This window comes from Paramormyrops kingsleyae, chromosome 2 (assembly GCF_048594095.1).
Source record: "Paramormyrops kingsleyae isolate MSU_618 chromosome 2, PKINGS_0.4, whole genome shotgun sequence".
Lineage (NCBI taxonomy): Eukaryota > Metazoa > Chordata > Actinopteri > Osteoglossiformes > Mormyridae > Paramormyrops > Paramormyrops kingsleyae.
Window position 1 is genome coordinate 38741304 of NC_132798.1, and position 13494 is coordinate 38754797.

The 13494-nt window shown below is 40.3% G+C and overlaps 1 protein-coding gene across 3 annotated transcripts in view; it reads right to left on the minus strand.

Annotated features, from left to right (window-relative positions):
* Window positions 1-13494, minus strand: part of morc2 (MORC family CW-type zinc finger 2) — a 69852-nt gene that overhangs the window by 14307 nt on the left and 42051 nt on the right. For all 3 annotated transcript variants that reach the window (XR_011989343.1, XM_072709112.1, XM_072709111.1), the window contains exons 19-21: window positions 9919-10005; window positions 9300-9581; window positions 7285-7539 (exon numbers count right to left, since the gene is read on the minus strand). Coding sequence is in view for 2 of the 3 variants with exons in the window: in XM_072709112.1 (XP_072565213.1) it covers window positions 7285-7539; window positions 9300-9581; window positions 9919-10005 (624 nt within the window). In the remaining variant the exon portion in view is untranslated. The remainder of the gene's footprint in view (window positions 1-7284; window positions 7540-9299; window positions 9582-9918; window positions 10006-13494) is intronic.

Below are 13494 nucleotides of genomic sequence, written 5' to 3' on the forward strand. Positions count from 1 at the left end.
CCTAAGATGTGATCTTCTTAGATTTCCAGAAGGCCTTTGATGTTGTCCCCCACATGTGGCAGCTTGGATCGAAAACTGGTTAACAGACAGGAAGCAGCGGGTAGTTATTAGAGGCACAATGTCACAGTGGGCCTGCATTCATAGTGGGGCACTGCAAGGTTAAGTTTTAGGCCCATTATTGTCCCTAATTTACATTAATGACATTGATACAAATACATATAGTAAACTGGTTAAATTTGCAGAAGACACCAAGGTCGGTGGTGTAGCAGATGAGCACAGAGGCTACAACAGGATCTGGATTTAATTAGCGACTGGGCTGATACCTGGCAGATGAAATTTAATGTAGATAAATGTAAGGTAATCCATGCAGGGAGCAGAAATATAATGTACAGATATTTTAAGGGATCCACTGAAATAAAGGTAGCCGATTATGAGAAAGACCTCTGTGTGTATGTTGATGCCCCATGACGTATGTCCCACTCTCGCCAGTGTGGGGAAGCAATTAAAAAGGCCAATAGGATGCTGGGTTACATCTGTAGGTGTGTGGAGTTTAAGTCAAAGGAGGTGATGCTATGATTATATAATTCCTTGGTAAGACCCCACCTAGAATATTGTGTGCAGGTTTGGTCACCATACCTTAAAAAGGACATTGCTGCCATGGAAAGGGTGCAACATAGGGCTACAAGAATGATTCCTGGTCTTAGAGGAATGTCTTAGAGGTTAGCTGAGCTGAATCTTGCCTTGAGCAAAGGAAACTAAGGGGGGGACATGATCCAGGTATATAAGATTCTAACAGGTCTGGATGATGTTCAGCCAAATGGCTACTTCAATATTAGTTAAAATACTAGAACTTGTGGCCATAGGTGGAAATTAGTTGGAGAACATTTTAAAATGAATTTGAGAAAGCACTTCTTTACACAGCTTGTAGAGTATGGAATAGTCTTCCTGTTAGTGTAGTGCAAGCTAAAACCCTGGGTTCCTTTAAATGAGAGCTAGATAAGATTTTAACAACTATGAGCTATTAGTTGAGTTCTCCCCAAACAAGCTTGATGGGCCAAATGGCCTCCTCTCATTTGTAAATTTGTTATGTTTTTATGTTCTTAGACACAATGAATCACCACCATAATAATTCATCATGTTGATACATCTTTACATCCCTAATTCAAAGTATGTTTTGTAGTAGCATATCATGCTGCCTGACCCCTATGAGGATCTTGAGACATTTACGAGAAAAAATATAAAACACTAAGTGAAATCAGCAGTACCCAAGGATTCACCGAAGAGACACAGTACCGAAGGAGTCCAGGCTTCGTCTCAGCTCACTGGATAGTGTCCATGTCTCACAGACATACAGCAAGACGGAGAACCAGGACTCTAAAGACTTGGACCTTCATCCTCTTGCAAAGATATTAGGACCACCACACACCCCTTTCCAGCGACCTCATGACACCAATCTGTCTGCTGACTTCATAGGAAGAGTCACCAGAGACATGAATGTTACTGTTAAGGTAAATCTGGTCTTTATCCAGGACACCCGCAATTGTAGACAGACTCCTTGCTCAGTCTCTCGAGAACCCCGATCAGAGCATCCATTAACTCCGCTAAGATCACAGCATCGTTGGCAAAGTCAAGATCAATAAATCTTTTTTCACCAATGGATGCCACCACAGCTGCTGGACCCCACGACCCTGCCCAACATCCAGTCCATGCAAGCATTGAACGGAGTAGGAGCAAGAACATGACCCCAGAATCAACTGGGAAGAACGCAAAGCAAGTGATCACGGATCATGTTAAGGATGACCCTAGCAAGGACCTTACCCGGCACTGAAAGCAGTGTTATCCCCCTGTAGTTACCACAATCCAGGCAATCACCCTTCCCTTTCCAGATAAGGGCTACAAATCCCATTTTCCAGTCAGTTGGGATGATGCCTGACTCCCAAAATGGAAGCAAAGATAGTCTGCAATGCCAGGACGACATACTTACCACCAGCCGGGAGAAGTTCACCCGGGATACCACAGACCCCTGCGGCCGTCCCTACCCTCAACTAATTCACCACCCGTGCAATCTCAGTGAGACTGGATGGTTCACAGGTGATTGGAGAGTCCGCTTCGAGAACAATGGACCCAGAGATGTCCAACATCCTAGCTGGAGGGTCAGGTTTAAACAGCTACTCAAAGTAGCCGGCCCAGTGGGTCAAAACTGCAGTGTCATCCGTAAGGACTGTTCCATTACTCGCCCTGACTGAAAGTCTCCGGTGAACAGATTCAGATGTGCGTAATACTTTGATTCCTCTGTAAGCAGGACAGGGGTCACTAGAGCACAGATGGTGTGTCACCTGCTCACAGATTCGTCTAACAAACACCTCCTTATCTGTACTCAGAGCCCTCACAGCCCTCCTCAGTTCCCGGTGCAGTCTGGCGTTGCCACCAAGTCATGCGCTGCGACTCGATATCTAAGGTGCCCTGCGAAATGAAACGCCTCCTCCTATGAACACCGGCAACACCAACACAACCCTCGGCAACCATCAGGGTCTGATCCACTACAGCAACAGCTACTCCCTGAGTATGGCAGCCATCAGACTGACCAGACAAAACGTAGGTATACCCACCTACAGAGATCTGGCCACTCCCCGGTCTGTGTACCTCAGAGAGTGCTGCCAGCGTCTCCCATGGAGAGCAGAAAAGTATCATGCTTGTTTGTTATGAGCAGTTGTGAATTGTTTTACGGTGGCTGGAGTGCCAATCCTGTGACCAACCCCCCCAAAAATTTGTTTCCTTGCAAGTTGGAGGACCGCTTGCAGGGCCAGATGCAGCTTAATTTTTGGTTATGCTTGTTCTCAAATAAAGAAAATGTGTTTGCAAAGCCAGAAGCTAGACTAAAGACAGAGAATAGTATTGGTTTTACTGTAGTAAAATTTATTTGCTCAATGCTCAAATCTTTTTAATAATGCATAACGTGTCTCCCAAACCATCCTGGTCTTATTTTGCTATTCCTGGCACTAGTCCAAACGAAGCTTCAACTAATTCGATAGCAGAATTTAGGCATTGTTGTTATCCTGTTCTTAATACTGTGCATGGCAATAACCAATATATGCAAGCATCTCTCAGCCCCTATCTATGTAAAAACGTATTCCAAATTTATTCTCCAGTACTTTAATAGGCAAAAACTATGCATTGTGATCATTTAGTCACCATTTAGGTATCAGGTAGTTTTTTACGAATTTGCTTTTTAATGAGTAGATTACACAGCATCGCATTACTGTTTTTTTGTTTTTACTGTATGTTACACTGCAACAGAAACACAAGCACACAATAAAAGCCAAGCACTGTTATAGTGGAAAAGCAGATCTATAGTTTCCTTTGCTGTCAGAGTTTTCACCCTCACCATGTCCCATATACCAGGTCCTGACAACTCAATAATTAAGTCACATCAAATCAGCCTCTCGCTTCAGACTGTCGTGGTTTTTTAGTCACGGTGTCATTATGTCTGACTAACTGGAGACATACGCCTTTGTAGATCAAGCTATTAATCCTCACTAAAGTTGCAGCTTTCAATTTCAAGAAATAAGGGAGACCACCCCCTACCTCTCCTCTGGGTTGCACAATGAAAAAATGTACTGGGTGGGGGGGCTGGGGGAGTCAATCCCAACACCTAGAACTATGAAGCAAATCTAAACACAGTTCGAACAGAAGGATAAAACAGCCCTGATTTGTTAGCAGTTCACTATTCTGAGCCTCTTTAAAGTCTTCCTGTTCAGTATAATCTGTATTCTTTAGTGGTTATAAACTAGCATTTTAGGTTTCTCAATACATGCAAATTCCACAATATATGGGATGGGTGCAAACACTAGTCCTTACATTTTCCAAAAGACTTAATTGCACATGTTCCTTTTGTTTGAAAACAATACATGCTTGTTTCTATTTATTCTTCATGATTACCTGTTTATTACGATGTTAATTAGTATTTTGAGAAAATGCACACTTACAGTACATATACATTTTGTTTGGCAACCTAGGCCTTACGCACAGTACTGTAAATAAGCTTGTAAGATTATTCAGTTAAAAAGAATATTGTAAAAATGCAACCCCATTTCCAAAAACGTTGCAATGCTACATAAAATGTAAATAAAAGCAGAATGCAATGATTTGCAAATCACAAAAACCCATATTTAATTGAAAATATATATTTTTTTTTTGACAAATGACTTTGAATTTGAGTTTGAATTTGAAGCCAGCAGCACATTTAAAAAGTTGGGACAGGGGGCAACAAAAGATTGGAAGTTGTGTAATGCTAAAACAAAACAGGGCTGAATATCTCACAACTGAAAAGAGTCACCCAGAGGAGAGGCAGAGCCTCTGCAGTGAAGATAGGAAGAGGTTCACCACTCAGTGAAAGATTGTGTGTGCAAATAGTGTAACAATTTAAGAATAATGGGCCTCATTCACCAATATTTTCTTAAGAATTCTCTTTAATTTGTTCCTATGAAATTTAAGAACCTACATCGGATTCATGACGTGTTCTTAAGTAGCAGAATTGTTTGCACCTTTGTTAAGAATGGTGAATCCCACATCTTCATAACTGAAAGCGCGTGCCAGTTTGTCCTAATTAGCATAGGGAAACGCCCTGCAAGGGCATGAGACTGTAGGGCCGTGTGCAAGGAATGGTGAAGAGACGCGCAGGCTGAGAGCCGCTTGGCACCAAGAAGAAAAAAAACTTCAGTAATGCTGGAGTATAAGTATTAATACAGCAAAATCCCGTTATAGTGGACTCACTTATAACAGAATATCGTCTATAAAGGACGAGGTCCGCTGGTGCCAGCCGTGGGCCTTTAAGAACATGCAGAAAAAGCATGGGATATAGCGGACTCACATATAACGGAATTTCGCTTATAAACGGACAAACAATTTAGTCACCAGGGCTGCTTTTAGCTGTAGTTTTGTACGGCTATAACGGACATACAGGCTCCACCGGCAAAGCGCATGGCGTGCTGGTGATATCCAGTGCAGATACGGAGTCGTGATTATTAATAGTCATGCATCTGCTCAGGTAAAGTTGGATTACTACATGTACAATATAATAATTTATACCACAAGTGTGTCTGCTGGGGTGTGGCATGAGTAAATGGTGTCCTGTAGTTGTGTTCTGGGCATACAGCAACTCAGACTGTTTTGCCAAGTCCCTTGAAGTCCGTTATAACTGGATTTTACTGTACAGGAGGTAAATGCAAATAGACACACGTTATTTAGTAGTGTAACCAGTGCATATAAAGCCCCCAAGAAAGCTGATACATGGACAGATATCACCTTCTCTGTGAACGCTGCGTGCCAAATAAATCTAAATGATCTTCAAACATGCGTTACCTTCTCAGAGCACGATTGGCAAGCTCTTCAAGAAGTAACAGAAATGCCATTTTGATAGCAAGGCCAATGCGCAGAAACAGACCTATTTATAATCTGCATGATCACCGTTACTACCATGAAAATAATTTTTACACAAATTATTTTTTATATTTTACTTCTATAAATTATTCAAATACTATCATTTTATGAACTGTAGAATAAACAAAACTGCTATAAGCGATTATAACAAACTATCATTACTGAAATGTGTGTACGAATGGTCTTGAATGTGCGTAGATTCTGTTCTTAGCTAAGAACAAATTAAGATAAGAAAACATTGGTGAATGTCAGAATCTTTGTAAAAAAGTGTATATGTGGGGTTTAAGAACAAATTTGTTCGTAAGAACGGTTGGTGAATGAGGCCCAATGTTCCTCAATGTAATATTGCAAAGAATTTGGCAATTTCATCATGTATGTGACATTATATCACTAAAAGATTCAGAGAATCCGGAGAAATCTCTGTATGCAAGGAACAAGGCCAAAACCCACTATTGGATAGCCATGATCTTCAGGTACTCAGGCGGCACTGCTTTAAAACCGTACAAGATTTTAGTGGAAATCGGTGCAGGGGCTAAGGAACACTTCCGAAAATCATTGTCTGTGAACAGGATAAATCTTTACCATAGAAAGAAGAAACCATATCTATACATGATCCAGAAATGCTGACGACTTTTTTGTACCCGAGCTCTTTAAGATGGACTGAGGCAAAATGGAAAACTGTCCTGCAGTCTGATAAATCAAAAAAATTAAAATTCTTTTTGGAACTCATGGACACCGCATCCTCTGAGCTAAAGAGGAAAGGGACAATCCAGCTTTTAACAGCGAACAATTCAAATGCCAGCATCCTTAATGGTATGGGGGTGCATTAGAGCCCATGGGTTGGGTAGCTTTTGGGAAGTCACCATTAATTCTGAGTGATGAATACAGGTTTTGGAGGAACATATGCAGCCATCCAGGCCATGTCTTTTTCAGAGGAGGTCTTGTAGATTTCAGCAAGACAATACCAAACTGCATTCTGCATGTATTACAACAGAAGGACTTCGTATTAGCAGATTCTGGGTGCTAGACTGGCCTGCCTGCAGTCCAGACCTATCATCTTTTGAAAACATTTGGTGCATCATGATAATCGCTGCATTCTGTTTTTATTTTATTTACACAGTGTCCCAACTTTTTTGGAAATGGGGTTGTAATATTAATTAATTACATTTCAATAATGCTTTTCTCATTATACATAGTAGTTTATGTAGCATTAACATCCGCTAAATTAAATAAGCACTATTGAGATGCATATTAATTTCTGTATAAAAACTCTAAGCACACATCATTTTTTATTGTGGGTGTTAACTCCACACAAACAGCACCACTTTTCTGTTTTTGAATGAGGTGAGGAAGTATGTAGACCTGCAGTCCAGACCTGTCACTCACTGAAAACATTGGCCGCATCATGTATTGAAAAACACAACAAAGGAGACCCCGAACTTTTGAGCAGTTGAAATTCTATATCTGGCAAGAATGGGACAACATTTCACATTCAAAACTCCTGCAACTGATCTCCTCAGTTCCCAAACGTTTACAGAGTGTTAAAAAAGGACTTTTTATGAAATGTGTTGCTGGTATTAAATTCAAATTGAGCATATATTTGTCAAAAAACAATTCAATTTCTTGGTTTCAACATTTACTATGGTTGTCTTTGTTCTATTTTCAATTAAAAATGGGTTTATGTGATTTGTAAATCATTGCATTCTGTTTTTATTTACATTTTATACAGTATCCCAAATTTTTTGGAAATGGGGTTGTACGCACATTCAGGCTGAAGGGTAAACACTGAGGTGTAGACAGGTGGGTGGGATGATGTGTACGCTGCATACTGAAAGATTACTGTACCTCCATGACCACGCTGCCCTCTGCAGTCTGCGCCCGCACCTCTGTCACCTTCCCCTTTTTCACCTCCTGTTTCTTTACGACTGGTTTGCTCGATTTATCCAGTGTCATCTTCGTTTTTTTTAGCTGTGGCTCTTCGTCGTCTTCATCCTCACGCTCCTCTTGCATGCTGTCCTCTTCTTCCTCATCATCCTCACTTGTATCTTCTGTAACTCTCTTGCGCTGGCTACTTGTGGTTGGGGTCTGTTTGGTTGCCCCCTGGGTGTGAAAGGGTGACAAAAACAGACACCGTTTATATTTTTACAGGAGTTGTGTGAATACTATTGTTTTACTATTGTAAAAATTGAGAACCATCAAGAAAAATTTAAGATAATCTACAAAAATAGGGAAAGATGATAAATAGGAGCATTTTCCAGCCACTGCTGTTAAAACGATTAATTTAAATAAACATTGCTTGTCTAGGCTTTCTCTAATAAGACAGTAATTGAGAAGTTAATTCACTGGCGAAAAAGTTTATAAAACAGGTGACAATTTATTGTAATCAATATCTCAATAATCAATAGAATTATTACAAATTTATTCAGTTAGAAGTTGGGTCTACATATGCATGCAGATTTTTCTGAAACACATTTTCAGTAGTAATAACAATAACATCAAGATGCTGTCAGAATGTATTGCCCAGATAGCCCAGTCACGCTGCCTACTCCCATCTAATTCCTATTTCTTCCACACCCAACAACCTTTACACATTGTCCTCATTTCTCCAAAGAAACTTTATTGAAAACCCAACTTTGTGTCACTTGTTTCAATGAAAGCTGATTTGTCAGGGATTTGTATAAAAAAGCCAGATTCCTTGCATAGCCAGATAACTTTGATGCTAAGTAGCGATATCACAACACTGGTTCTTATAGGACACATCACCACGGAAACTCATGCTACAGAGTAAAACTGCTCCACAGCAGGTTGTGTTTCAGGATCATAGATCTCAAACGGCACTTGGAGAAGAAATCGATACATCACAATGGGCTTTCCCAAAGTCAAATATGGCTTGTCCATGAAAATACTGTGGCTGTGAAAGTTAGCTGTATAGTCGATATTCTGTCTTCTGTCTTACAACAAGCATGTTTTTAAATCATGGACCATGTCCATAGGCAGAGATGCACACCGATAATTTTTTCATTTCAAGCACTTTGTTTCGAAATAGGCAATCTTCACTATAACGAGATATTGGTCCAGCATTTTGAGTGGATAACGACTACAGCACACCCCATGATTTTGAATAACAAGATTAAGAATATTTACAAAAGCCACAAAGCATGTTTGGTTATCTTAACGACAATCAAACTGTAGGTATACATTTACGCTATCAGCAATCCACTGTCAGCAAGCCATTCTAGCTTTGGTGGGAGCCACAGTGTTGGTCTTTGCCATTACCATCATCATTTTACAATAATTCTCTGTTCCACTGCAGCCCTGCTGCAATCCATGCTTATGCGACTGGCTGATTGTTGTACATGGTATACTTTAAGCGCTCATGCTTGGAAAGTAATCATGGTTTCAGTAGGAAAACCTGGCTTGACACAGATTGCTGATAATGTCATTGTACTGGTTTTCTCAGATTGCACTTATTTGATTTATTCAAGCTGGAACTTATCTTTGACACCTGACTTCACTGAAACAGCTTTGCAATACCGACCCCAGATCAGCATCTGTGGTTGTTTTTTCATGTGCACAAGTAAGTGATATTTCTTCAGTTTTGGTGCAATGTCTCTCCAAATGAATTAGGTTCCAGAACATCACCTATACAATGTGCCAGCAAAATGTGAAAAAGATCCATAATAATATTTACAGAACATAGTTTTAGCACCAACAAGACATGAAACATATGTATTCCCCATCCATTTAAACACATTAAAACAGTTCAGCATCTACCAAAAGCACACTGAGACCATAAAGTAATTGGCAACAAATGGTGACCCAAAAGTAGAAACACATACAGGGTAATGGATGTCACCTACCCTTGGAGAGCGCACGGCCCCCATCCTACCACCTGATTTGACTTTAGAAACCGGGATCCTGGGGCTGGCAGCTGGCCGGGCCTTGGCCAGGGGCTCCTGCCTGCGGACGGTAGGGGGTGGAGGAGTAGGAGGTGCAGGTGCTGGCACTGGGGGTTTTGCTGTCCGGGTTGGGGTATTGGGCTTTCTGCTGAGGGGAGGGGGCTTGCTGAGGGGTGGCCGGCTGGGGGCATTCTTTATCATCGCTGGAAGAGGGGGAGATCGGGGCCGTACCACCCTGGTGCCCTGAGTAAAACACACACACACACACACACACACACACACACACACACACACACACATATTTACTACACTACAATACAATTACTGGAGCTGATAGTGATAAAACTGATACAACTTATTTTGCATGAGAAACAAATACTCAGGAATCGGACCCTATTAGAAAAAAGTGACCGTCAGATTAATTCGATTCTGATTCTTATTTCTTGAAATATTTTGTTTGTAAAGGTTGAGGGAAAAAAAGTTAAGGTTCTCTCTCTCTCTCTCTTTAAACTACAATAACCTGACATTTCAACACACTCAAACATATACCAGCAAAATACACCAAGGAAAGCTGTATCACCTGTGGGTTACTCTCACTTGCAGTCTTCAAGCTGGCTTCTAGAGGCAATTTCTTCACATCTGCCTGAGATTTAATGGGAGCAGTCTTCTACAAAAACAGCACAAATAAAAAGTAAACACTGCAGAATTGATCTAGAAACTAGGGGTGGGCATTATGGGAAAAATGTCAAATTACGATCCATGAAATAGATCAATCAATCCCAATTTATAAACCACATTTAAAAGACACCATGTGTCAGCCAAAGTGCTGTACAGAATACCAAAAAATGCAATAACACTCAAAAATAAAAATAAATATAACTGCAAGCAGGGATTGAGGGATCCAAAGGGTCAGAACATCATCCACGGCATAAAAGCAGTATATCAGTACTGATGGAATATGGACTACTGTCACTTTTGACCAATATATTAAAAAGTCTGACGGTAGTAAATACTGCTGTGACAGGATGGAGATTTGAGTCCAGGGTTAATGGGTCAGGTGATAAAGGACATAATGTAGAAACCTGTGGTGTGGTGCCGCCCCTTATTGAACGTCTGGTTTGGGTCAGATGGTCTGAGTAGTGGGTAGGAAGAAACACCTTCCTACCTAATGTAGTAAATCTAGACCTTACAGGTTAAGCTTTTTTATGCTGTCTGTGTAAACTTAGACTTTGTTGCATATAGACCCTTTTCACAATGACATCTTCCGTTCTGATTCAAAGCAGGTTATCTTCATTTCCAGTTTACCCTTAGTGCTGCACTGTAATACTGGAATAAAAGAAAGCTAAATGCCAATCAAGTTTAAAAAAGAAACTGTAAAGGTGAGAATAATACTTTTTCATGGAGTTCACCAAGTCTTTAGAGCATCTGCCACAAGTACAGCTGGAAGATGTTAAAAGGATTACAGACATATTTTCCCTAACGAAACGGTCCAAACTAGACAAGGGTTACAAATTCTTCATTGAACAGTATCTGATAAGTATTCTGATATGTATTAAGAAAGGAATGTCATTAAAGTTCCTGTGTGTGGGGCAGGGCATTTAACCATGTGCAAAACCTCACGATTTACAATAACCCATCTTCAAAAACAGAAATTACATAAGTAAAATTGCTGAAATGACAAAAAAGGGACATTAGTGTGGCACTTAGGACTAAGCATTAAGCTTATGTGTCTTTCCTTCTGTTTACTCATCTCAGTCTGGTTTCAGGAAGATACTTCTCTCCAAGATGACCCTTGCACACGTGTATGTCCCTGAACACTAAGAACTGTTTCTAAACAAAATGAACTTTTTACACCCTTGGGTGTAACCTCAACCCCTGTTTGTGCTCTCCTCGGCTGTGGCTCTTTGCCAGACTCATTGCCAGTCGCAGCACCTTTCATATCAGCAGAATTTGGAGTCGCTGGCAGGTCCAAATATTTAGCCTGCTAGATATCTGATGGGTGTCTGCAACACATCGGCGACTCTGTTGGGTTGCATTGAAAACAGTTCACAAATAGCAATCGAGTGCTGATTTGCCAGCGCCAAACGCACACCGATTCAGCGAATGAAAAATTGGGGCTAAACCCGTGTAGTGTGAAGTTAGCATTATACTGAAAGGTGGCAATTGGTCAGACATGTACCAAGCAGGAAAAACAAATTATCCATGAGAAAGATGCATGGAGACAGTAAGAATTGGTATGTGCATTTGCAGATTTATGCATATGTGAATGATTAATTAAAAAGAATAACAACCAATGCTTTGAGATGGCTACTGTGATTTAGACTGTCTACCCAAACAGAGCCAGCAATTTTGTCTTGTCTTTACTTGTCACAGCATAACGAACAAAGATTTCATCTAAATTTTCATTATCAACCATTTATTCATGTAAGTCGTCGTTACAATTTAATCATGAAATAAAAGGTAGTCAACGAATACTTATCGTCAAACTTTTCATTGATGAAATTAACACTGGGTGCCCTTGCCAGGGCAGGCTGAGGGTCTGTAGAGAAATGGATCATCCAGTTTTGGTTTGGATTGGTGATTAAGCCTGGCTGCTTGATACTGATTGCCTGATGATGGCCAGGGTTTTATGATATATGACTGCAAAAGTATATGCCTGACTTGGTCATAGTACATATGTGCCAAATTTCACTTGGATTGGCCAAGGATGTCAGAAGATGTGGGCAGTGTTTAGCTGCGGCACCCCCTAATGACAAATGTGGCCAGTCTTTTACTGCTTTACCAGAATAGTGCTGGGAGGTAGGATTTCAAATTTGGTTGAGGTAGGACAAGGCATCGCCAAGTTATAGCTGTCTGGTTAAAATAGGCCTGATAAAGAGCAAGTTGAGGGAGGCGTAAAAATTTCCCCACGGGGATCAATAAAGTATCAATTATTATAATTAGCAATTATAAAGGTTCAGTTTGGGCATGGATAGTGGCGGTGTGGTAGACAAATGTCTTTTTATAGTTATTGATCAGCACAGGGGTTTGATTGGTCCGACACCACATTTATCTGATTTGGACAGAAGAGGTTGGACAGGTTTGCCAAAATATGTTTAGGAAATTATGCAAATTAGCTAAAAACTAAGACTGAGCTTAACCGTGTAGATGGACTGGTAGGGCATGACCCCCTGTATCTCGGGAAAAAAAGAATTTTGACTCTAGGACTAACGGGTCAGGAGATATCACCATAAACATATAAGGGGACACTACTGTGCCCACATTGACTGCCTGATTTGGGTCAAATGGTCAGAGTAGTGTATAGGAATTGACATCTTCCCACCAAATTTGGTAGGTCTAGATGTAACGGTTTAGGCTGCCCATTTCATTTTAGGGAAGAAAAATAGTAACAAATCCTAACAAAAACAACTGTGGTCCATAGCACTACGTGCTTCGATCCCTAATAAATCCAAAAAAAAAAAAAAAAATCACAAAATAACCAACAAGTAACCAACAATGAGTCAAAATATGTTTTCAGTCTTGTTTCAAAAGAAGTCAAATCAACTGTGCTGAATTAATATTCACTGGTAGTTCCATCTGGCTGGGGCACATACTGCAAAAGCACAATCTCCAGTAGTCTTTAAACGGGTGCAATGTATGCAATGTGTGTTGGGGCCAACCCATTAAGAGCTTTAAACTGAAACAGTAAAATTTTAAACCTAATCCTGAATACTAAAGCCAATTCAATTAAGTGAGGCTAAAACTGAGGAGATATGACCCCCCTTTTTAGTACCAGTACATAGAGTAGCAGCAGCATTTTGTACCAATTGTAAACCAGACGGAGCTGCTGGCTGACACATACATACAGACGATTACAATAATCGAAATGAGAAGAAATTAATGCTTGAAAAACCTTCTCCAGATCACAATGTGGAAAAAAAAAACTTTAACGATTGACTTTATCTGCCTGTTCTGAGATACTCAAGCATGTGGCAGTTGTTTTTACGTACGAGGATACCCAACCAATTTTCTGGGTTAAGGTATTAATTAGTATGCTGACCAAATAAAATGACTTTGAATTTATTTTCATTAAGAAAAAGGAAATTATTAGCCATCCACCATCCTAAATCAATAGATCAATAGTAAAATAGATGTATTTCATTTTTCATTCCAAGGA